The sequence below is a fragment of the Miniopterus schreibersii genome (genome assembly GCF_964146895.1).
Source record: "Miniopterus schreibersii genome assembly, chromosome: 17".
Taxonomy (NCBI): Eukaryota; Metazoa; Chordata; class Mammalia; order Chiroptera; family Miniopteridae; genus Miniopterus; species Miniopterus schreibersii.
Genome location: NC_138117.1, coordinates 25,362,956 through 25,390,263, shown reverse-complemented (window position 1 = coordinate 25,390,263; position 27,308 = coordinate 25,362,956). Strand labels below are relative to the sequence as shown.

General features: G+C 36.4%; 1 protein-coding gene across 8 annotated transcripts in view; it reads right to left on the bottom strand.

Annotated features, from left to right (window-relative positions):
- The window catches only part of LOC308547006 (uncharacterized protein C8orf34), a gene marked incomplete at its 3' end in the record, with an annotated part of 238,655 nt that overhangs the window by 17,610 nt on the left and 193,737 nt on the right, over window positions 1–27,308 (bottom strand). For 5 of the 8 annotated variants that reach the window (XM_081116587.1, XM_081116588.1, XM_081116582.1 and 2 more), the window contains exon 11: window positions 6,590–6,637. The exons of the other annotated variants lie outside the window; for them this stretch is intronic. In XM_081116587.1, coding sequence (XP_080972713.1) covers window positions 6,590–6,637 — 48 coding nt within the window. The remainder of the gene's footprint in view (window positions 1–6,589; window positions 6,638–27,308) is intronic. 8 annotated transcript variants of the gene reach the window in all.

The following is a 27,308-nucleotide window of genomic DNA, read 5'->3' as shown; positions in this document are numbered from 1 at the left end:
CCTCTCTCCCCTTACCCCTCCCTTACACTCTTTCTAAAATCAATGGAAAAAATATCCTCTGGTAAGGATTAACAAAACAAAACAAAACAAAACAAAACAAAAAACACAAAACAACAAACACGAATGTCTAAAGCTCTTTATTTAAATGAGAAAATTTTAAAGTAATCATGAAAAAAAGTTTTCAATTTGGAGGGTATTAATTAGCTTTTAGGCCCAAATACTAAATTCTGTTTTCATAAGAGGAGATGATTAATAAGTCTGTTGTATTACTTTTTTCCACAATAGTTTAGAATATTCATTCATATTACCATTGGTTTCTGGTTTTAATGACTTTACTCCTGAGCAGATAAGCACCATTCAACTATTCTTCGTTAGTTGCAAATTACATGAAATACAGATGGAACATCAATCAGCTCAGTAAAATATGTAGTTTAGGAAGGACTTTAAAATGTTGAGTTGCTGGAATTGTAAAGATAGTACAAATATTACTATTAATATATTGCTTAAATGTTTTGCTTTGGTTTTTTCTTGAATGCAGCTAGTGATGCACCTGTTTTCTTTATCAATGACAACAGACAGTACAATGTGTGTCCAAAGTTCAGCCCACCAGACTACTTATAATTCTTTTTGATGGGGTCAAGGAGCTAAAATCTTGAATATATTTAAAAACAACAGCTGACATATTCCTCTTTGCCCACTTATTCAAAAACTTTTCTACAAGAATATTAAGCTGGGTCTGAGTATAGTACAAACTCTTTCATATTCCCAAGAGCAAGTTCTTTGGATTGCTTTTAGAAGAAATGCCATTCATTCTTTTTCCAAAACACTTTCACCATAAGTATGCAAATGTCTAGGGACTAGGAATGGTGGGAAATGGTGACATGTGTCATATGGAAAGCAGTTGCTAGCCTTGTGTCAACATATCATTCTATCTGCTAACAGAATAAGTGCTTTATAAACTTCAGCAGTATTGTTATTCCACAAGGATAGCTTATTTTTGGATTCTTTAAATGCAATCAATCAGTGATTTATGTCATGTGTGGCCCTGAAACTTCAATATATTTAGGAAAAAGAAAAATGCACCTTTGCTCAAATTTTCACCAATGGATACTTTAATTTAGGCAATTAAATATAACTTTCCCTTTGGTTATAAATAAAATTAATGCACAAAATATTAGTTTCCATCTTTTAAAAAGGATTAATTACTTTCATTTTGCTTCTATAACCATAGGATCCCTATAAAATAAGGATCCCTGAAGCATGTTGTATATAAAATCAAAACAAAATTACACTCCATTCTAGATTCATTGAATAGACTGCTTCTACTGACAAAGAATCAAGCTTCTACTTCCATTAAAATGAAATTCTCCATATATAATTTACATACTTAAGTGAATAAAGTTTGGAAATAATTTTGTTTTTGTTCTTGAAATATCCTATATTATCAGGCTGAAATCCATAATTTCTTAGTGAATTATACTTTGGTAGCTCCTTTCTTATGAGGATTGCAAAAGGGTAATTAAAACCTAAAAAGGGAAGTGATAAGTTTGGGAAGCTATGAGTTTGAACTAATAGGACTGGGAAAAGAAAAGAGAGGAATCAATAATAAAGTTTGAAAAAATATGGTAGATTGTGAAAAATATTACAAAATAAATTGTAGGATAAAGTTGTAAAAGGCTTTGAAATGAATGAAACATTGGTGTAGTCAATGAAAACTAAGTCATTTGTAACACAGTGAAATGCTTGGTGTGTCTCACTCCATGTTGTTCAGGCCTTCATTGTTTCAATGGTCTTCAGGCTAACAGCTCCTACTTTAGACACACTAATCATCAGAGTAATTCTACTTGGGGTTTGACTTTTTACAGAAATAGCCCCTCCTATTTTCTCATCACTTGTCATAAAAGAAGCCTGAACTCTGTACTTTCTAAAGATGAATTTGAGAAACTGGTAGCATCCCCATCTTCTCCATTGGCACCTTCTTGGATCAATAAATCTTTCCTCGCTCCAAACTTTTGAATTTTGGCCTTTCAGAGTGACAGGCACATGGACTTTGGGCCAGTGACAATTTTTCTAGTATGTCCTTCCATTTATCTGATTTGATGGAGGTTTTGAGTCAGTTCACTGACTTTGAGCTATTTTACAATTATGTAATTTATAAAAATTTATAGTAGTACAAATAATTCTTGTCCATACGAATGCAAATTGTGTCCATTTAAATGCAATTAATTATCATATGGGTATCAATTAGTTGTTAGTTTTTGCACTTATTTACAACTTCATTTCAACATTCCTTATTTAACTATGTATGTGAGGGTGTAAAATCACCTTTGAACTGGTTGCAACATCTTGCTGGTTCACTCATTAATTAATGAGTTGATTGAATAAATCTTTGACAAGTGTTCACTTTACATCTGTATGAGAGCCATAATTATAACTTTTTAATATGGAATTATTAGATAGAAATTATCCTGGCCTTAAGAAATGAATTGTAACACAAAACTCAGGTTATTCCCAAAGAGATATTATATTAAGAAGAGGAAGATTCTAATAGGCTTTTGGATTGTTTACTAATCCAATTAACGGCCCGGCCGGTGTGGCTCAGTGGTTGAGCATCGACCCATGAACCAAGAGGTCACTGGTTCGATTCCTGGTCAGGGCACATGCTTGGGTTGTCAGTTCAATCCCCAGTAGGGGGCGTGCAGGAAGCAGTCAGATGTTTCTCATCAATGTTTCTCTCTATCCCTCTCCCTTCCTCTCTAAAAATCAGTAAAAACATATTAAAAAAAAAATAGCGTTAAAAAAACAATAATCCAATTAATGAAGAGGAATAACTCCATTGGAAAAGTTTAAAATTTCTTGGTGATTTCATAAAGATAACAGCACTCTTAATAGGCCACTACAATAAGGACAAACTGGTTAATAATGATTGTTATTCTTTATAATATCAACATAAGAAGCATCCAAACCTGTAAGAATTTAGATGACTTTCATTTGAGCTGGGAAGCAAAATCTCAATGGATTGAGATTATAACTTTTTACAAAAGCGTTATCCTTTAACAACATGCATCAATTGTCAGTGAATATCAGTGACAAATTAAAGTTTCCTTTAAAAAAAAAAAATCCTTGTTCCCTAGTTTCCTAAGTGCAATGAAACGGAGACTGAATAATAATTATTTCAATTTTTAAAAAGGAAATCCCTGCGCATAATAAAAAATCAATTGTCTCTTATTTATGATAATGTCATGCACTCTCCTTCAGAAGTATAGTTGGAATTTCACTGCAGTAACAATCACAGAATACAACACAGGGGGAAAAGAGAGACAAAATTGGCAGGAAAAGTGACTGTAAGATATTTTGCTGCATAGAATCGATCCCCTTTCCAGTTCAGATGGTACAGCTGGCAAAGCCAACCTCAACAGATTTGAGAAAGGTCTGCTGCTTAAAGGCTCCCTTTCCTGTCTGACGCCCTTAGAGATTGTGAAGCTGCCCCCGACACCCTGAGCTAGTGCACACTCTGTGTATGTTGCCTCCAGCCTTCACCAAATAACTTTGGGAAGCTGTGAAGAACTGCTCTAAGTTGTTCCTTAAAAACTTTTTTAAATCATTAACTTCAGTCTTTAGTTCTTCACAGCTTCCAAACCACTTAATTTCATAACATTTATCCAATTTATACATATTTAAATTAACATATTTCTCTAATAATTAGGGAATTTTTAACTAATACACTATGCTTCTTTCTAGTTATTAATCTAGGAAATATGATATTTTAAATAGACTTCTCTACAAACGACTTTTGGAAGTATTTGATTTTGATAAGTTCTTTTAAATTATCTATATATATATTTTAATGAATGTTGATGTTATGGTTCCAAAAACTAAAATTTTTGCAATGGGAAATTATTATTTCTCCCTTGAGTTACTAAGTGCCAAACAAGTAAAGAATATGTAATTTTTAAAATTGTCAGAACAATTTTGAACATTAGAAAAAGTAGACTATTATAAAATATCTTGTTTTTTTATTTGGTCAAAAATACAAACTCTATTCTGGAAAAGTTACACATTAACCAACAGAAAATATGGGCTAGAAATTCCAGTTTAGCTTTACTTTTTTGAGAAGACCATATTGTGTCTTTAGTTTTGAGTTAGGTCTAAACAGAATTGTCTAACTTCATGTGGTTATGATTCTGTCTAATTATAAGACTAAATAAATAAAAAAAACAGACTTTGATCTGCAAAGAGTTGTTCAAACTTTAGCAAGAAATGTTAAATATATTAAAAATGTAAACACTATGGTTTATTTGAGTTTTAGTGTATACTAAATAAAAGCAAATGTTTGCTAGCTCAGTTTTAACTTCAATGCTTCTAACATATATAAATACTGTTCCTTATTGTTTGCTGATTTTTAGGAATATGAAGAAAGAAGGCAAAAGTGAAATAAGAGCATAAGTGAGAAAAAATAAAAACTATCAATTTTTGCCTCACATTTTTAACTTGTTCACAATAAAGAAGAGTTTGAGTATATTTTTTAAAGACCTAATGAATTAATGTCTGCAAAAAAAACTTTAAATGAGTCAATAGTTCACTAACATCAAACTTACAGTTTACTGTAAAAGATGGCTATTTATTGATTTTAAAAAGAGCTAGAAGCTAAATACCCACCAACATTAGATAAAAACACTGTGAAACTGAACCCCTAAGAAAGGCAAGGCTTACCTTGGGCAGTTCGCACATACTTGTAAATTCAAACTGTGGGTCAGTAATGAATCTCATAAGCTACAGAGATTTTATACCCCCAATCAACCAAAAATATTGTCCCTCAGAGTAGATGAATAAACAAAACTCATAAATTTATTAATAAAAGTTTCCTCTACCTATATTCTATAAAACTGATCTTTTTCCATGATGTATGAAGTTACTGTCTAGAAATAACATTGGAAAGAACACTTTAGGGCTATGTCCACAAACTTTAGGGTGTTTATGAATCACATGAGGATCTTATTAGAATGTAGATTTTGATTCTTTGGATCTGGTGTAAGTCCTGAGATTTCGCATTTTTACAAGCCCCCAGGTGATGACGATGCTGCTAGTTAGTCAGAGGACCACACTGAGGAGGAACAGTCTCTCAGTCTTTTTGTCACATTAAGTATTTACATGTCGTGCGCACACCATGTATATTTAGATTGCACATTCGTAATCATGAGGAAAAGAAGGATTTGTTTTTTGGATTAGAATTGCAAAATTAGAATAAGATACTTTAAGTTCTATCATCCGTATGCAGCCCATTTCCTGTATCGGCACCTCAATGCTCCCCTTCCTCTACAGTGCTAGACCCACGCAGGACACATTACAAGGGCATCAGGCACCCTTCTTGTGGAGGTGCCCCCCCCCCCGACCCTACCAGAAAGTGGGGAATGCTGAGCCAAGAGCTTGAGCAACCACAGAATCCTAAAAGAAGATTCTATTGGTGTACACGTTGAAAATAGTGTCTGCCTCTCCTTGGCAACATTAATTGTTGAATGTATTCTAATCAACTTCTGTATCAAAGTCATTATGTTAAAATGTAAAGTTGGTGCGCCAATCCTCTAATTTTTTGCCCCATGTATTTTGATTTTTCTAACCTGAACCCAAAACATCTGCCTGGTTATTTCCTTTCTTTTCTTTGTTACCCCTTCTCCATGTACCTTTTACAAAACTCCAACCACCTCCAAACAAGCATGGAATAAAATAAAATGTTAGAGACTTAAAGGGGTGCTATGCACTTTGGTTTTTCTCTCCAAGTGATATCTGGAAGTAAAAGTGAGTTTAAGTATTGGTTCCATATTCTGAATAAATGAATCAACCACATAGTACATTTAGTATGGCAATCAAAATGGCTTTTCAATGGATTTGTGCATGCAAGAATATTTAGAGGAACAGATTTGCTTGCTGAGAAGCAATATTCAAACCAAATGTTTGGTACTTCTATGACATCATCACCAAATTGTCTTCCAGTTCCCTTTATCTGCAACAAGTTCAGGTGGCTAAATAGGTGACTACTGTGGATTGGTTTCAAATCAGGTTTTATGGATTCTATGCACTGGTTTACCTGAAAGTTCCCAAATACCATTTGCAGGCAGCACAAAGACACATCATGTGACACAGAGCACCCTTGGATATCTCCAAAACAAATCAAGAAGTCTAAATGGTTTCACAACAAGAATCTACCATACATTTAAATTAAGACAGTTGGTATAGACTGCTCTTATCATAAGATCAATGATCATGTCTTTTTTTGGACATAGCCAATATAAAATGTGTTTCTCATTTACTAGGATATCGGCAAATGTTTATGAGTGAAAATACATGATAGCACTGGGCTTATGCAGTTTTACCTTCATTTTCAGGATGAACTGATACACAGTATCTCCCTACCAATAAGGAATGTTTTGATAACATGATTTGTTATCTTGTTTTTGTGGGCATGACCAGTGAGTGGGCATAGACGGGAAACCCTTCAGGCAGATGGAGAAAGTCCACGTGAGGGTTTCACCCTATATGATGGATGATAACCTGCTTTCAGACTATGTTAGAAGACCACCTTAAAACTCACTTCTTCCATGTAGTTTTTCAATGACTGTCCTCCACTGGGGGCTTCTCCCTAGAGGCAAAGAGGAAGAGAGGTTGACAAAGTCAGGAGGAGAAAGGATGAAAGAAGAGAGTCATGGAGAAGAGAGAAAGCTGGGAGAACACCAAAGTGTTACTATTCCCCAGCATCTCAGCTGATGCTTGTGGGATTATCAGGTGGGCACCTTCTTGCTACGAAGGAGATTTTTTCCCCCAAGGCAACAGTATATGTTTAAGTAATTTTAGGTCACATAAACATATAACCACCTAGAGTAGCTAACTAAATCTTGGGATGGGATGCTAAATGAGTAGTATAAAGCTTTGTTATTAATTTTGTAAATGTCCTCTTGCAATAAGATTAAGAAAAAAGTCACTGATTCTGTATTCTGTAAATGTGTTTTAGGATCTAATATATGGACTTAAGAATATTTTTAGGAAAGAGTACAGGTCATTAACCTGCCTTTTCCCAAATGTTTATATAAAGCCTTTCTCACTTTATATGTTATTAGTTAATTCTCCATGATTTTTGCCTTGCACTAGCACTTCATTGAACGATAGTAACCACTGAAGTTCAAATCACTGACATTTAAAACAAATTAAACATATATCACAAACTCATCCAAACACTGGTGATCAAAACTGTCAAACAACTTGTTAGTTTGGATCAATTTTTATCCTACATGCCAGAGACATTTGGAAATAAATTATGAGATACACTGAAATGATAAATTCTAGGACACCATATGTGTTTAAAAGATAACTAAATAAGTGTGAATAAGCTTACATTTGTTTCTAACTCTTCGAGGGTTGTCCTTTTTAGTTTTTCAAGAACTTTCACATATATTATTTCATTTGATTGGCTTCTCACTATGACTTGAGGTAAGCCATCCTCGATTTAATACATAAGTTGAAAAATGCTGAGACGTGCTGAATTAAGGGTTTAAAGTAAAGGAGCTAAGCAGGGTATTTCTGGACTGGATTCCACTCTAACCCTCTTTACCTTCTGGAAATAAAAATTTGAATTGCATTGACTTAAAAATTAGATTAAGGTATATATCATTGGTCAATTGACTATAGAAAAATCCATTTGGCCTTGAAAAATTCATTGTACTAGTTATGTGTGTCTTCTCTGATATGTGTTGATTAACTTATCATGTCAATTATTAATACCATTTCACTATTATTATGTAAAAAATGTAGTATTCATTCTTTCTAAAATGGGTTGATGTGGCCCCACAACACATTATCAGCCATAAGGCCTTGAAGAGTCACAACTTTCTTCTGGAGCTGAGTTCCCTCATACAGAAAGTACAGACCGCAGAGCCACAGAGTGTGGTTCCTCCGAGACTGGGAATGTAAAAGAGTGCCAAAAACTTCAAAGAGTTAGACACTGTAAAGTGCAGTATTATTGTTTTGTAAATAAATGTGGGTGTCTCTACTGCCCCACCCACCTACTGGTTCCCTGCCTCCTCTGTGTGCCACTCGGCCCTGTTTTCCTTTGACACTGCACACACCTTTCTCAAAATACGTATCACACTATTGTAATCACTGCTTACTTGCTCTTTTCCCCATTAACTCTAAAGATATTGGAGGGCAAAAATTGTTATTAATTTTTGCTTCTCAAGTCTTGGTATTTATCCTGCCTTTCTTATGAGAACTGATTTCTTGGCTAAGCAAATAGTAAATGAAGGGTTTCTTAACACAAATATTCCAACAAACAAATACAAAATAAATCATAGAATTCAAATATCACCACTTGGCAACTACCAGTGAATAAACAGTTATTAGCATTAAGCATCAATGACTGCTAAGATGATAAAATGAGAAACGAGATATTATGTGTCTCCTTTTATTGTGGCTTTATCCAGTTTCCAGAAAATTTTCAGGAAAATATTAAGAACTGAAGAACATGTTGAATTGCACCAAGAATATGAAATTAGCATAATTTAGGCTGTGGAAAACTCTACAGGTCAAGGGGCAGGGTTCTTCAACAGATAAATTATAAGAAAATGCAAGCAATAGAAGAGGAATCTATAGATTAAAAGAGACTTAAGGACATATCTAACTTTAAAAAGTTGGCGATGTTAACAATAGTGTCAAGGGATGCATATATGGGTGACAACGCTACTTTTAAAATGCAAGGTGTTCATTATTATAAAAGTCAGACTAGTTATTTGTGGGAAGAGGCAGAGGTTGTGATTGGGACACAGCATACAGAAGACACTTCTCAGTGGTCAGCCAAGGTCTACTTCTTGACCTACGTAGTGCTCTCATCATAATATGTGATTAAACCAAACATTTGACTTGGGGGATTTTTCTATATTTGTGTTTTATTTGTAAAAAAATATATTTAAAAGTAAACTGATAACCATTTCTAATGTTAACTATATTGTTACAGGCATACATGTAAGGTACAAATGAAACTCTTGAAAAATTAGAGTCAAATTTTATAACGCTCTTTCTATTGTTGGCTACATCTCCATGGTCACATTTCTAATCCATCGCTGATCCAAATCTTTTGGTCTATGTAAAGAGGTAATGACTAGTTATACCTCTAGAAAAGTGGTTAAAGGACACTCTTATCATTCTGATTGAATCTTAAGCTAATCTAATTATGACAATGACCTCATAAAAATCAGTTGAAGATTTTTATTTTTACCATTTGAAATAATTAAGCCTTTAAATTCTCTTCCATTAAGCTTTTAAAAAAATCAATAGATGTCACTTTGGAATTTGTAAAGTACCTGCATAAATTCTCCAAGGTCAGTGAAATATGAATGTCAGCCTTATAATTTAAACCAAACATACAATGTATTCTTTTAAAATTAAATTAACCTGTGTCTTTGCAAAATGGCTGAATGGCTAAGGTGACCAGCTTCCTGAACTTGACTCAGATGGGAGCGTGCAGGAAACTGATATGCCCCATGCTCATGAAATGCCAAGGCTTTTATGTCTCTCCTGTTCACAGCCCATGCTTCCTTAATTTGAAAAAATGATTGATTCTTTAGATAAGTAATAGTACTAGACATTTCTCTACACTGAGGGAAACATTTCTCTAATAGATGCATGGACACAAATGATTTTTTGTTTGTTTCTGTTAACATATGTCTCTGAGTTTTTAATTCAACAACAAAAAAGGCCAGTTTCACATGTGAGACGCCTTTGCATTATTTAATACACAATAATGAGCTATAGAATAATTTAAACTTTGTACGAAAAATTGTTTTTCACTGACTTGTAAATGTAAATAAATGTAGGCAGTATAATGCAGAAGCACATTTCGGTTCAAAGGTATATTTTTAATCTTTAACACATTTATTTGAAGGGGCTAATTTTTAATTTTTTAATTGATTCCTTAAATGGTTCAAACCAAATAAACAAAATGCATAAATTAAAATGATCTAGCCTGTCACAAACTTGGCAGCTGATGCTGTAAACAGTGTCACTAGTAGAGTTGTGACTTGTGTGGGGGAAATGTGTAGAAATATAATCAATTTTCCAAGAAAAAAAGGTGACTTCCAAATAAGTAAGTGAGGTAACTTAGAGGGGAAGACAAGGGGGTCTTTAACTTACTAAAAGTATCACAATTACTAACTCTGAACTTTTCCCCGTTTCTAGGATAATTCCAAAAGGCATTTTCCACTATTGAGTCCAAACTCACCACCTGTGTTTATGTACAGTATTTCTTCTGCTTAACATGGGCTGGGCACAGCACTAAGACTTGGCCTGGGTTCTGTGTACTGTCAGAAGGTGGCAAAAGGTGTTGATGTCCTAGAAAGGCAAGAGCGCAGGCTTTGGAATGAAGCAAATATGTGTTCATACCTCAGTTCTACCACTAATGCTCATGTGCATGTGCACTGGGCAAGTTACATAACTTCCCTGGGTCTCAATTTCCTCATCTGTAAATGGTTATAACACCATGTGCCTCATGGTTTACTGTGATGATTAAATAAAATAATGTCTTTGGAGCATAGAAGATGAGAATAAAACCCTGGCTGTCATCATGATTAATCAGGATAGAAAGTATTAGTATCAGTTTTAGCAGAATTTCAGTGAATGAAAGACAAAAAATCAACCCTATACTCTATAAGGCAGGAAAATTAGAGATATGCTTATTTCTTTAAGAATACAGCCTTTAGGGGGATCTGAATGTGGGAAAATCAGATGCCACTTTTTAATTTATCTATTCTTATTTTTGTGTCACTCATTAAAATAATCTTGCACTTTCAATGACAGTTAATTATTGAATGGCTTCACATACAAATAAGTTTTCAGCAGTAAATTCATGGGTAAAGTTTGAAAGGTCGACTGAGGGTAAGATAAAGGGGACTTTCAAAAGCCTGGGACATCAGGACTGCAAAGAAGTGAATGGCACAAGTCAAGAGAAATTAATTGAGAAAATGGAGTAAGACTGTATCCGTAACAGACTTTGTTCCTGACCATCTATCCTTCAACTCAAGACCCTTCCCCATACTCCAGTGATACTGAATAAACTCCAGGTCCCCCAGTAGTCAGCAGCTCTATCTCTCTGTATCCTTTCATCCTTCCTTCTGTCCCTCCTTCCCTCCTCTACCCACTGCTTTGTGCATTTCATGCCATCTGGCCGGTGTCCTCTAGTAAGATTCTACTCTTGGCAAGTCTAGGTTCAGTGCCAGTGGTTCCAGGAAGACTTCCCTAACCCGCGTGCTAGCATTGCCCCCATCCCACTCCACCATGTGTACCCATTACTTCCAACAATTACAGCATTTGCCACGCTGACTGCCTTGGCCTGACATAGTCTCAACCATATTGTTCACTCCAAAGACCTACCCTTACCATTTGCGGGGCCTGAGGGAAGAGGTCAACAGAGATCCACATTGCCAACCAACTCTGACATAAAACACATTATGACTGTCAATCAGACTTGACAGACCATCTTAAAATTCAGAATGTTGTATTCCTTCTAGTTCTACAGCATAACTTGGTAGAAAAGGGAGAATAGGAAGTCAGTGCTGACCCCAACCCCACATCCTTGCCCCTCTCCTACCCCAGCCCACACTGCACCACAAGTGGCTTTGTGAGCATAGGTGTAGCTATTGCCAACAGCTTCTCCAAGCTCATTTAAACCCTCCCAAAACAGCTGCCTCTTGCCCACTGATCAGGTCTAAAAATTGAGCTTTCAGGAAGGATAGACTAGGGAAAAAGCCCCAGGCAGGTCCAGGAAGCAGGCTAGTGATCATTTGGGCAGGAGATTCCAGGATCCTGGTACATAGCACATGGTCAGGCTCCAAGTGGATATGCCCCCTTGACCCAAGGGACTTCTCATCCCATGCAGAGGGGCATAGCCTTGGACTGGTCTAAGATTACCATAGAAGCTCTCTGATTATAGACATGTCTACTCTTAACTGTCTCTAATACTTAGCACAGGGCTTGGCATCTAAGAGTCACTCCAAAATATTTATTGAATGAATGAAGGTTATTACAAAAGGCACACATTTCTAATTTAAGGTCCTGAATAATCAAAATGTAGTAGAAAATATGGTTAGAAGCATGGAAAGACAAAGGCTTTATGTAAATGTTTTGAATATTGTAGAAATGACAAAATCAGGGAGATTTTAGTAGCAAGAAGTCATATTTTAGATCTATTTAGAATCCACAGAAACTACCATCCAAATATGAACTAGAGAAAGACATTTAAGAAATTGACTATGTTCTGAGTTGGATAACAGCCCCAAAATACAGATGAACAAAAATAAACTACCAATAGAATATAAGAATAACAATAAAGGAGTGAGCGCCAATAAAACTGTCCATCAAAGAGAGACCTTCAGTCCCACCTGCTAAGATGGTCTATCTTAGGTGAGATCAAAGGCAAAGGTTCTCTCTAGGACAGGTAGAGTGTTTTGCAGTGTGATTATTAGAGAAGCTGGATGAAACTTAGAAAGGAAACAAAGTAAGAAAGGATGTGGAAGGGCCTGTTCTTAGAAGGTATCTTTGCAATCAGACTCTGCTAACTCTAGGGCATACTACACCCCTTCAGCCTAGTCTTATGTTTTTGTAAACTACACAGTGATATCAGAGATTATACAGATCACCCGACACCCAACACCTCACCAACCACAACCCAAATGCTTCATTAAATCTAAGACAGGGCACAGAGCTCATGATGACGTTCCAAGTCTCTTTGATGCAGAGCAGTTTTTCCTTTGTGGTCGAAAACCCTAGCCCCTTTGGAGACTAGAGCCCCAAGATGTTCTATAGAAGGAAATTTCTATGTTAATTCTCAGTCCAAAAGTGAATTTAATGTGCCTTACAGAACAAAGCTTACTTTGGGGCCCTTGAAAGGGCCAAACCACATCATAGATTGTAAGAAGATATCTTCCATTCTCATGAAGGTATGCCCATCTTTAGAACCAAGTTCAAAGCAAACATCTTTTGAAGTCGTACTGAACATGACTGAGCATTGAGGTTTATTACAATGTTTTTGCATGTGTTTGCATTTTGCGAAAACAGCTAGGATCAGAAGCAGAAGAGCCAAAAAGATTGCCTGCCAGGTCTGGGAATCTAAAAGGCAAAAATTTCAAGAGGAAAAAAATAATTCTTATAACATGTGTAGCCTAATTTTACACAATCTCAATGTTAATTGCGATAAACACTTGAAATCCTGGATACTTTTTGACAATGAACTTCAGAGCCAAACTATTTAGCCCTGTCTCAAATTCGTAGCAACATTGCAGGTTAGAAGTTAAGTGTAACTCATCTTATGGTCACTGCCAGTTAGTTAAACATATCAATTTAATAAAGCCAATTCATGAAAAGGCAGTCTCAATATTTTTAAAGATAACAAGTCTCATGGGAAATAGTTCTCTTTACTTTTGTAGAATGCATTTTTGAAGCCCAGATACAACACAAATCAAGCTAATCAAGGCACTTGCCACCCAGAGTTTTTTGCCTTTGAATATTGGGAGACTCTGTAATGACTCATTTGGCTGCGTACCAGATTCAGGGCTGACCTCCACATACAATCATGCACAGTGTGCCCCAGCCAAAGAGATGAGTGGAGGCAAATTTCTTGTCTTTTCTATAGACAAGAAAGAGTTTCATCAGCAAATGAGATAAAACAATGCAAACTAATACATTTTCAAATTTTTCAAGAATCTGAAACTAATCCAATGAAATTAATTGCAAAATACTCTGCTCTGTTTTAAAAAATTACATAACTATAGAATTAAAGAAACAAAGCTAGATAGCAATTCATATAAAAAAAATAAGAGGAAAACTTTAGGTAATTACAATAATAGTGCAGTGGAAATTACTGAAAAAGCTATTCCAATAGTAGGCATCGTTATAAAAGCACAATCAACTCCTGTACATTGTTAATAGCTGAATTGTACAGTGCTGATCAGGTTCGAGTACTGTGCCTCAGTTTGGTTTGGTGTGTTGGAAGGAGAAGTGATTAAAACATAGGTCTAGATAGAAGGTCAGGTCACATAAGGTATAATTAAAGAAGTTGCTCATTTTTTATCAGAAGGGCAAAGAAGAGAGTGATTGAGACATTTAACTGAAGATTTCAAAGATGGAGGGAAAATTGGAGTTCTTTCCTGTTTCACAGAGCAAAATTAAGGCATATAGCTGAAAGTTTCATGTAGATAGATTTTCCCTCAAAACAAGGAGGCATTATTGTTCTAGAGCAGTAATAAAATAAGGATGGGAACAGGAAGTTTCAGGAAAGAGCGGCTGCCTGAAACCTTGGGAGCAAGAGCAGGCAGTGGGCTATCGAAGGAGTTCCTCGTTGAGGAAGAAGTTGCCCTATATTCTTCCCACACAAAAATTCTTCTGTGAAATTTCCTACTCTTAGAAATGTGACCTATATCTAGTAGCTGCTATAGATCCAGCACAGGTCCACTGTACTCAATCCTCACACTATTTCTGTGAAACAATTATCTCTATTTTACAAATGAGGAAACTGAGACCAAGAAAATACCAAAGAAGAGTTGAGTTTTGAATCCTACGGTCTTGAAGCCTATGAACTTTCTAGAAGTCAGAGAATGAAATCAACCACTGTATTAGTCAAATCGAATGCTTAAACTGTGACAGAGGTTGATTTTAGCCCCTGCATGGACTCCTAATCCAGTTCTCTGTCAGTTACCTCATGTTGTTATTTTCTACTTCTCAGTTTTGCTAATCCAGGGCCACCCCAACACATTATTTATACTAAACCTGAATGTAAATTAGTATTGTGGAAAATGAACCCATTCAAATACATGGAAAGTAACTTAAAGAAAAAAACAACTTTTATTAATCATCAAAGCTTGTGTTAGGTTCTTATAGGGATTTAATTAATAATATTGTGAAAACTCCATACCCAGATAAATTAGTTTGTTTCTGCCATGAGGAGGAAGTAAGGGCAAATGTTGGAGTCTTTAGTGTCTCTTCAAGGCTTACAGGATGTAAACATGTCATTCAACACTCCTGGAAGGCCAAGCCCCCAAACCATTAGAAAGAGCATTGACTTTGGAGACAAGATTGGGTCTGAATCTATTTTTGTGTGTTACTCATTAGGCATGTGGCCTCTGGGTCAAGTCACTTAGACTCCCAAGCTTTTCCTTCTTCAGTTGTGGAAAGAATAAAAAGAATATGAATGCTTTCAATAAAAAGAATAGGGTTAATATCTATAAATTACAGTGCTAGGCACTCAATAAATTGCTCCTACTTTGATGATGACCCAGAACTCCAACATCATAGCCTTCACTCTCCCCACCCCCTTTCTCCATCTAATTCTCCAGCTGTGCTGAACTACATGTGGGCTCCCAGGCAGACTTTTCTCTCCCTCCGTGTTAGTGAACCTTCCCAGTAACTCACTAAGCCATCAACCCAGAGACCACCTTCTCCTGGAAGCTGTCTTTGATCACTTTTCACCCTGCAGACTACACTAGATGCCTCCTCCTCCCATGTGCGTGCTATGTATATATCTGTCAGAGCGTTTCTGGGCTCTCACCAACATCTGTTCACTGTGCTGCCCTTCCCATCACACTGTAAGCTCTTTAATGGCAAGAAGTAAATCTTTCATTTCCAGATCCCCAGTATTTCACAGAGTGGTTTACAATAGAAGATGCTCAATAAATGTTTGTTGAATGAATGAATGCACTAAACCTAGAAGGTCAGCACAGTGGTACCTCGGTTTTCGAATGTCTCTGTTGACGAATATTTCAGTTTACGAACACTGTAAACCCAGAAGGAAGTGCTTCGGTTTTTGAACATGCTTTGGAAGTCGAACATGCCACACGGCTTCCGCTGAGGGCAAGATCCTGAGGTCTAGCTGTCAGCTGTCAATCCCTCGGTTTTTTAACGTTTCAGAACTCAAATGGTCTTCCAGAACAGAGTACATTTGAAAACCGAGGTACCACTGTATAGCATATTGTTTCAATGCTATTCCAAATCATTTTCTAAGACTAGTTTTATCTGTCAATTCTCTCAAAATCTTATTTAAAAATTCAACAGGTTTAAAACAAATGCATACATTCAAGCATCTTAGTTCATTCAGGCTGCTATAGGAAAATACCACAGGCTGTGTGGCTTATAAAAAACCAAATATTTACATCTCACAGTTCTTGAGGCCGGAAGTCTAAGATCAGGGTGCCAGCACGGTCAGGCGAGGACCCTGTTTTGGGTTGCAGATTTCTAGTGGTATCCTTACATGGTGGAAGGGAAACGGAGCTCCCTTGGCTCTCTTTTATAAAAGCATGAGTCCCATTCATAAGGGTTACACCTCATGACCTGATCACCTCCCAAAGTCCTCATCTCCTAATACCATCACATTGGGTATTGGGATTTCAACATATGAAGTTTGGAGGGGACAAACATTCAGACCATAGTAAACAGACAACACAAAAGGCATTCAGAAAAATCCAAGATAAATGTCTCTAGATTTTTCACTAAAAGTCAAATAAAGATACTACTTATTGATTTCCACATGTATTATATATTCAATAAACCCAATCCATGTGAGCAGGTACTTATCCAAATACTATAATTCTTTTACAGCCAAGGAGACTTTTAGGAGTTCAATGTTGGGGGAGCTCTCACTTCTGACAGACACATTATGAAGTCCAGCAATAAGGGTAATGAGACAGAGGTAGGGGGAAAAGAAAATTCAAAATTCGATTTTTTCTAATTTTCACTCCCTCTAGAAGAAGAAAAGCTAGATCCTCTGTGGTTGTTTTCATATGAATGAAGATGAAGTACCCTCTAATAAGGTTACTAGATGTTAACTTTAAATTAGACTGATAATTAAATATTTTTTTTCTTCCCTTAAGTAAAATGGATACACATATATAATGGGTGAAAAAGTGTGAATTTAGATATATATGTGCAAACATTTGTTAGAATGGCTTAGATGTATGTGTGTATATGTATGTATGAGTGTCTATATAGAAATTTTTAAATAGTGCTTTCATCAAAAGCTCCAGCACTCTTCTTGGAAATGCAAATAGTTAAAGCAAAAATAATTAGTTTTATTTTTGTCATTATTGTATGGAATGACAGCCGGGTCACAGCCAGGCCAAGGTTACTAGGAATAGTCACAGGGAAGTAAATGTAAGCCCGATAGCTTTCACTGCTGAGTTTAGAACAACTTCCAACCTTTGAGGAAAGTCATTACCATTTGGTAAGAAAGCCTACCTATTAAATAGAATCCACTATTTAAATAGGTAAACCTATAAGAACAGAGCAAGAAGGTAAGTCTAAGAATAATTAGCATGCTCTACATCGGTGATTTTCACCCGGTGTGCCGCAAGAATTTTTAAAACATGCAAGACCTGACTATTTAGTCAGGGGCACTGACCTCCTTCCCTTAGACTGTCAAATAAAAAAATGACAACAGCCAGCACAACAACAGCCGGCCAGTGTGAATGAATCAAAATTATACCTATTTTTTGTCAGGTCAGCAAAAAAATATACTACGTTCTTTGGTGTGCCACAGAATCTTAGGAACTGGTTTGCTTGTGCCAGGAGGTGAAAGGGGTTTGAAGGCTGCCGCCCTGCATCCCTGCTGCCGGCTGCAGACACGCGGTTCCGAAAGGCACTCGGGTTCCCACGAGGACGGCGGGCCGCCAGGGTCCCTCGTAACTCTTCCTGCCTGACTTTGGAATCAAGTTAGCAAGACTTGAAAAGGCTCAATTAAAGATAGATAGTTCTTAATAATGATGCTATACTCCCTGATTTCTCAGAACCAACGTAAATATGTTCATATATCACTTGTTTCCGGAGAGGATATTTGGCCTGATAGTCCCAGCAGTGAACCAACTGCTGACTAAGGAACATGGCTTGAATTCAACTTTATAAAAGAGTCATCCTGTGTTACCCTCCAGACTCCAGTGTAGTTGGGAATTTGGAAATACAAAGAGTAGGGTTAGTAAAAACCACTGAGGCAACAGAAAAGAAGAAAAAAAAAAAAACAACAAAGTCCACGTGGGGGGAAAAGGCTAGTTTTGCTGTTTGTATAAGAGATAATTTAAAAACAAAAACAAAAATAAAAAATGAGCAGCTTTGCTTTTGTGACTCCCTATCGCCATCACAGTGGGCATCCTAGGCCTGCCAAAGTGAGCATCATTTCATGACCTCCGTCAACTGGAAACCCCTGAAGAACCAAGGCTAAGCCTCATCACAGTTGTGTTCCCGGAGCTCAGAGCGCTTGGCGTCCAACAGACATGCTGCAAATATCTGCCAGCTGATTGAATGGAACTCTTGGACTATTTCAATTCAAGAGCCCAGGACAACCTGGAGCAACTGTGAAGAAGCTCAGTAGCTACCATTTTTAGCACTTAACATATACATGATCTCATTTCATCTTTCGTACAACTGTAAAAGTTGGTCTTATGAGTAAAAATTCTGAGTTCAGAAAGACCATATTAATTGCCCAGTGTCTGAGAACTGAAAACCACTAAAGCCAGATTTGACCTTGTGTTTGTAGAACTCCAGTATCCACATTCTATCCATTGTACATTGTTGTTTTGGGATTTTTTTATATTTATCTTTATTGATTTCAGAGAGAGGAAGAGAGAGAAATAGAAATATCAATGATGAGAGAGTCATTGATCTGCTGCCTCCTGCACACCCCTGACTGGGGATCGAGTCCTCAACCCTGCATGTGCCCTGACTGGGAATCGACCATGATCTCCTCGATTCTAGCTCAACGCTCAACTGCTGAGCAATGCCCAACCTGGACATTGTATATTGTTTTAACTTCCCGGAACAGATATAAGATTTGGCTTGGCCTAGATTTAAAATTTGAAAAAAAAACTGCACAGACTCAGTATAATATTCAATGCAGGCAATATTTTTATTTTTAACCTTGCAAACTTGTCAAAGTGAGCTGGTTAAAAAATATCCCTGCCCCACTGCCTGCTTCCATAGCCTGTTAGTAGGAAATGTGCAGGGACTCAGAAGTTACAGAACTTCCTTACTGACAGTACAGGTTTAATTATTGTTTTAGAAGTTGGCTTGAAGGATCTTCAGTGTAAGAAAAATGCAAAAATAAATCATAAATCAATAATGAAAAAGGTTTGCCTTTTATCAGTTGCACAGTAAGACTTTAAAGTGAAATAAAGTTCATTTCCACTCTAACAATCATTTTGACTATGAAATGCAAATGCACTGCTAAGATACCCTTTCTTTAACGTTATGGAGGAAGATGTGTTTTGATTCACGAAGAGTGTTCTTGGTACGCATCTGATCACCCTATGTGTAAATCATCTATGAAGCCTTCTGTCAACTGTATTTAACTAAATAAGGCTTCTCTTTCATCTACAGGAAGACATATCCATATGTGAAGACTCCAGATTTTCAGAGACACAAGCTAGTCCTGTTCAAAATCATATCAATCAACACCATTTAAGTTATTCAAGATCTGGATCAGAATATTTATTTACAGATAGAATTTCTGGAGTGCTGTGGTGTGCAGATTCACCCCCATATTAGTCCTGTTTAGATGAACATTCCTTAATAACCTTCCAAGTAACATACTGAACATAAAAGACAAACAAAACCCAAAAAATATATGCAAGGTACTTAACTGAGATGTTATTGAAATTTTCTTACTTCATAAAATTATTTTCCATTAAGCATAGATGTCTCATCACCCTTAAAGACTCAATTTAAAATCAAAATCATCTCCCCACTTACACCCCCACCTCAGCACTGCACACTTACATTTGGCAGAACACCCAGCATGGGTGCTGAGCTAATATTTGGGGATACTGATATGAATGTATAAATAATATATGAGAGATAATGAATGAGTTAATGTAAATTATAATTTTTTGAGAAGAAAACTAACGGCGCATTTTCTACATTTATCATGAATAGTAGGCCTGAAATTTAGCAGAATTATGCTTTTCAAAAGAGAATAAATTAGTTCCTAATGGAATTAATTCTGTATAACTGGCTATAGCATCAGAGTATATCTCTTTCAGGCCACAAATGTAGGGAAAACAGAGTCCACAACATGCCTATTTCTTCAATCAAGCACACCCTGTGTCAGGGCAGTGTACTCAATGCAGGGACATCGATGGTCCAACAGAGAATGCAGGGATGCTTGCAGCTCTCACATGCATACTATCTACTGGGGACAGTCATTCTTAGGTTTTAGCCACAAATTCACTTGTGCATGCAGTGACTTCTTACGATGCCAAGGATGTATTTCCTTTTGGTAGCTTGGGCAATTGTGTGTGGTAGGGCATCTAGAGAGAGGCAGCAGTTTTTGGAATTAAAAGTGTGGGCTGTGGAACCTTGAGGAAATGTGTCAAAGCTGGCTCTGCTACTCCCTAATGGTGCTGAGAAATTACTGAGCCTGCTGACAAGAGTTTCTACAGCTGTGAAACTGGCATAACAATGCCTATCACATACAAAGATTTTTATAGGATATTATCTGTAAAGAACACAGTGTAGTCACTAGCAAATAATACATTTTCAATATATAAAGGCAACTCTCATTATAATGACGGCTTATTATTCTATTACTGTTATTACTAACACTGCCATTATGCCAGTTTCTTCTGCTGGAATCCATAGGGAGTTACAGAAGATTTAGTATTTTCAGTGTCAGGAAGACTTTCAACAGGAAACCTCACAAATCAGGGAAAAAATTTTCCCTTGACAGCGAAATCATGGCAGTTCTTCCAGGGTTGAACTTGGGCTCGATTGTGAAGCCAGTTACCCTGAGTGATCCTGTTATCTTCTAGAAACATCCTGTCTACATGCCTGGTGAGAAATAATTACTATAAGAAGAAAGACATTTGAAATGATGTGAATATTTATAATGGCATAGCACACACTATTTTATCAGAATAAACCACCAAAATATGCATTTCAGTTGTGCTATAAAATGTTCAGCTTTATAGGTTTAGGAATTTCCTATGAGTTTAAGAAGATTTCCTCATTTCCAAGAAGATTTTGAATACAGAAAAATATATTAACGTATTATTTATTAATTAAAGATTAAGTAGCCATTAAAAAATGTTTTGATGTGCCTATCCTATAGCTAGGCAAATTACATAGATATATACAGTGTAGTTGCCTTGAGAAATCTGGTCTACCTTGGTTTTCATGTAACAGTGGACATTTTATGTAAACAAATCTCGGTGTACTTTTTCCGTGATTGGTAGACTATGGCATTCATATCCCTTTAAAAGTTCCAAAATTAGAATTTCAAAGGTAGAGTCTATTAGAGTTGTCTTTGCCTTTCTGTCTTCTTAAAAATCTCAGAAGTTCTCCTTGCAAATAGTACAGCTTCAGTTAACTTAGACATTAATTCACTGTGACCAGGAGAGCCTCGGGTACTCTTTTCCAGGCTAGATTTATTCAAATCCCAGGGTAATTTGGGTGGGTTAAGTTTACTTAATGTCTTCTTTGGCCTCAAGGTTTCAACCTTCACCTGTTGTTTAACATTCCTTTCGAGATTCTTAAAAGCCCTGTTTACATAGAAAAGAAATTTTACGCCTTAATACAAAGTAATCATGAAAGAACATACTTGTCAACTTTCCTCCTGGTAGCAGGTTTTGGCTTCTTTTCCCCACTTTGAACTAAGGTAACAATTTAAAATAGCTCTAGAAAAAAAATGCAAAAGTAACACTTTCAGGAAATACTTTTCCATTTCTAAGGTCAACAGTACGTGTTATTAGTTTACAGTATGAATTATTAGTTTGGTTTTTCCCACAGCATAGCATGATCCACGTAGCTGTGTAATTTTTAATCAGTTCGTTTAACCAAATTACTCCTGCATGTTTTTAAAAAGTGAATTTCTGTTGTTGATTTTTTAGTAAATACATGCACAGAATTGCTTGAAAGAACATGGAAACCAAGTGCAAGCCATCAACCACAGAAATGGGAACCTGCACGGAATGTGGAGGCTCATTCTCAGAGCTTCCAGATCCTGACTAGAGCATGACTTGCCCTCCAGCAGCCACGGAAAGGGCTTGGCACCGCTGGCAGTGACTGTTTCTCGCCAGGACCAGAACACACACCAAGAAATGTCACATAGGGGCCATGCATGACAGATCAAAGTTACTAGTCAATTTCAACAATGTGGAGCATGTTATTCACACATCAGAATCCTCTTTATCATTTTAAAAACCACATTCCTAAAAAAAAAAAGATGTTTTTCAAATTATAATTTGTCGGACAGGGCCTGTTTGAGACAAAGGTAAAATACATCCTCAAATTTCTGAAGAGGGTCATCTAAAATGTACCTGAAACTCAGTTTTCTATCTTCTTTGTTTGCTTTGCAGAGATAGAAAGACATACTAAGGCAAGCAGGGAAGGAAAGGATCAAAAATGACTTATTTGGCAAGAAGACCAAGTTCATTTCTCCCTTGCAATCTTATCTAGCTCATCCAACCTATCTAGCAAAGCTTTCCTAACTCTAGCATGACATTATGTATATAATCTGTTATCATACAGTTTACTTAATGGTTTTCATCTTGGTACATTTGGATAATCTTCCTAAGAGAACCAGAATGTCTTTAGGGCTAAAACCATTTCACTTTCCAATTTTCTTCTATGAGGTTTTAGGCAATGAGTGTGGTGGAAGCGACCATATTATTAGCTTAATAAATAGATCTCAGTTAATTAACAAAGCCGTGTACATATAATAAATATAATAGTGTATTATATTTCATATTCAGTGCTCACAAGCACATCTACATGATCCAAGGTTGCTCATTTTTTACAAAACAGTAATCATTTGCTGTATCTAAGAGAACGTGTTTTCAATATTCCAGGGCTATGCCCATAAAATATGCTATTTGTAATTTTCTTTTAAGCATTCCTGCAAGAACAAAATAATGTGAAGCAGTTTGAGCTTCACAAGATACTATCATTTAAAAAACTCAACATTTGCTGGTGGATTGGTAGGAAATTGGACCCATGCTATTCTCAAAAAGAACTACCTACAAATTTATGGGGAGTTTCCCAATATTCAAAACAAAATAAAACACAATTCAAGAGCTACCTAAAGAGAAATACTGGTCTAAACCTACCACATTATGTTAAAATTGGGAAGCATTTTCGAACTCATGCAGCCTGTCTCTAATCCATAGAGCATGGTATCTCACTGATATTTTATGTAAGAATGGAAGAAAAAATTTTCACTTTAATTAAATTACAAAAATCCTAATCACATATTATATACAAAACTCTGTGGGAGACCCTATGAGGATACAAGTTCCTGGAGGCGGGCTCTGGAGTCCAAGCTGTACATTCAAAATAAACTTTGCCAGTGATACCCTTTTCCACCAAGAAAGTGACCTGTCAGTTTTTACAGCATCATTCTCTATATTTCTCATCTGGATTCTTTACATCAGTGATACAACATCATTCTCTGTATTTCTCACCTGGATTCTTTATATCAGTGATGTGCTGGTAAAATTTTAACAATCAGTCCTCAAAGGGGAAAAAGTAAAGCTCGTATGAGGCAACATTTGCTGCTTTCTGCAGTGTAAAGATTTTCACAGAGCTGATTTCAGATACCAGTGTGCTGTCACTGAACACAGGGTTGGGAGCAGATGCAACTCCCAGCCCCAGGGAGCCACTGTGAGCCAGCTCCAGCGCACCTCTCAAAATGCTACTCCTAACAATCTGGTCGAAGGAAGAGAAGGTCCCAGAGGGTAAGGAATAAACTTCCAGGGGCAGTTCTTGCCAGAGAAATTGTTATGATAAAGGTTTCAAGGAGTTGTTTGTTCATAGAATTCAAAGGGAGGGAAACTGAATTTCATGAGATATCAACACAATGTGTGGAAGGTAAAAGGGACCCGATTTTTGACCACTTTAAATAAAGGAAGGGCTCTCTATCAAGTTTAACAGATGCATGCTTTAGCTTGAGGCTTCAGTTTCCTTTCACCTGGAGAAGTCGAGGAAAGGTTGGAAGACCTCAGCCTAGGTGTTTGAGAATGGAGCTGTTAGGCTTCTCCATATACTTTGAGGCTCTGAAGCTGGGACTGCAATTAAACTGAAACGAGGAGAACCTTAACCCTTTCATGGTGTGATCTGAAGGAAGTTCATGAAATATTTTGTAACATAATTAATTTTTTAGAAATTCACTGATATGAAACTTGTATGTTCTTAAAATTTCAATCCAACTTAAGTTTTACTAATAATTTCAGGAAGTAATGTCATAATAAAATAATTCATATATCTTTTCTAACCCATATATTTCATCTCTTCGAGGTTGGAAATGTTTTTTGCTTGTTTATTTTAGGGTAGTCAAGTATTTTTCAAAGTAATGTCATATTTTTCTAACAACTCTTGGTAAATCTTTATGTCAAATGAATCCTAACTCACAGTTTAGGAGGTTGGTTGTAATTCAAGCCCCTAGCCACTCAACACAACGCGGGCGCCAGCGTCAGCTTTCTGTTGAGACCCTGACTACAACCACTTCACATAACCTACATTTTTCAATTTAGGCTCAGCAAGTATTAAGTCCATTAGCCTTTGCAATATTTTCAAGCACAGGGGTAAGCTGGTCCACTTGGTGCGTAAAGTGACCTAAAAATAATAATCCTTTTCTGAACCTTGTTGCTGTCCTGGCAGTCCACTCTAATCCCTCCATCCAATATTAGGACATGGTTCTACTTGAAATGCCATGTAATTGAAATTACAAGCCCTGTGTTCTTCCTGGAGGTAAGCCAGAATATTTGAAACCAGCTTATAGGAAGCAAATACTGAGCTAGAAACTGTCATGTTACAATGTGGGATGAATTATGGTCATTGTTCCAGTTTACCCAGGAGCCCACGAGCACTAAACACAATGTGAATTTCCCCAAACCCTGAGGATTCCAATCACAGAGGCCCTTTCCAGGTTCTTCTGCCTTCTCCAATAATGCTGCTTCATTTTACTATTCTTTTGTGTGTGGTGTCTTCCAGCTAGTACAAGCGCAATTTTGGAAGAACAAAATATGGTATAAAATCCATAGGCCTTAGAGTAAAAGAGAATATCTCTTGATTCCTAGTTCCAACACTTACTAATTCTGTGACTATGGACATACTAACTTCTCAGAGCTTCTATTTCCTAATCTTGAAAATTAGAGATAATAACTGCCTAGCTGGACTACAATGCAAATTAGACCGATGCATGAACAGAGTAGATACTGAATTAATGAGCTGTGATGATAATGAGGATCATTAATTGATTCTATGAAAAGATGATTTTCCTGACCATTCTGACTCTCTCAGAGCAGTGCACCACAGCAAATCTATCTGCTCTATGGATGTGGATTTTAGAATTTTCTGTTTGTGGATCATACACAGCTTTAATTTTTTTTTTTTTTATTGTGCTACAATACAATGTTTACTATTTAAATCATTTTAAAGTGTACAAGTCAGTGACATTAAGCACTTTCACAATGTGTGTACCCATCCTCACTATGTCATTACAGAAATTTTTCATCTTCCTAAAAGAAAACCCCAAGCCCATGAAGCAATGACTCCCCATTCTTCCCTTCTCTCAGCCCCTGGCAACCCCTCTTCTGCTTTCTGTCTCTATGAATATGCTTGTTCTGGAAATATAATATAAATGGAATCATACAATTTGTGATCTTTTGCGTTTGGCTTATCTTATTTAGCATAACATATTCAATGTCCTTCCATATTGTAGCATGTATCGCAACATCACTTTTTAAATAACTGAATAATATTCCATTGTGTAGATATACTATATTTTGTTTTTCCATTCATTAGTTGATGGACATTGGATTGTTTCCACATTTGGACTATTTTCTTAGCACCTGTTTTCAATTATTTTGGGTATATACCTACAAGTGGAATTACTGGGCCATATGGTAATTCTGTTTCACATCTTTAATTTTGTACCCTTAAAATTGCAAAGGAGAAATGTTAAAAGTTAAATATAAACTTATCATACAACCCAACAATTTTACTACTAGGAATGCCGCACAAGAAATGAAAACATATATACAGAGAAAGATTTGAATGTGAATCTTCATAGCAGCATTATTCATAACAGTCCAATGTTGGAAACAACCCAAATGTCCATCAACTCATGAACCATTAAACAAAATGTAGTGTATCCAGCAACAGAATACTACAATTCATCAATAAAGTGAGCTAGTAATCATATTAGAATATGGATGAACCTCAAAAACATTATACTAAGTGCAAGAGGCAGACACAAAAGACCACATGCTATACTATTCCATTTACGTATATAAAATGTCCAGAATAGGCAAATCTATAGAGACAGAAAGTAGAATAGTGGTTACCCAGGACAGGGAGTGGAAATGGAGATTAACTGTAAATGGGGCATGAGGAATCTTATTGGGATGATAACAATGTCCTAAAACTGGATTATGATGATGGTTGCGCAATTCATGATTTTTACAAAAAGTCATTAAATTTACATGCTTGAAATGTCTGAATTTTCTGATACATAAATTATACATCAGTTGAGTGAAAACAGTCACATAAGGGAAAGTGTTACATAAAAAGCCATGCTATTCCTCCTCATTATACATTGCTGGTCTGTGTTCAAAAATTCATCATACTCAAGGACTGCAAGAACTCGGGCTGGTGTCTGGGTCACCCCTGTAACTGCTCTCCATTCGATTTTCACCATATCAAGTAGCCACCAGGCTGTTACTTCAAACATTCCAAAATTAATAGAACAAACTCAGAGGTGTCCAGTGATCTCTACTGCCCTCAACCTAGGATTCAGGATTCGCAACCTACCATTATTTCTACAACTCATAAAAAATCACCTGCTCCAACACTGCAGGTTTCTATGACCTTTGCAATAAAACCAACCATCCTCAACTTCAAGACTTCCTCATGCCTCTTTCTTACCCAGTGTGCTTTATCCCCTCATAGTACACAGAAAGCCTTCCCAACATTTAAGATTTCCCTTAAGTTTCCCTTCCTTCAAGAGGTCTTTACTATGCTTGTAAGCCTACTTTAGTGTTCTGTGGTAATATTTGTCCTAATCCTTCATTTTTACTCTTAAACATAGATGGTATTGGGCTAGAGAGAGCTTGAGGACTAGACGCCTGGGTTTGAATTATCGCTGGAACATTAAACGAGTTCTGTCCTTGAGCAAGTCTAATTAATCTTTAATTAATTTACTTATTAATAAAACAGATAATTTGTCATTGATTTGTCGCTAAAATTATAGATCATAAATGAGAACACAGCGCAGCAACGAGAACATTGAAGCAAATCAG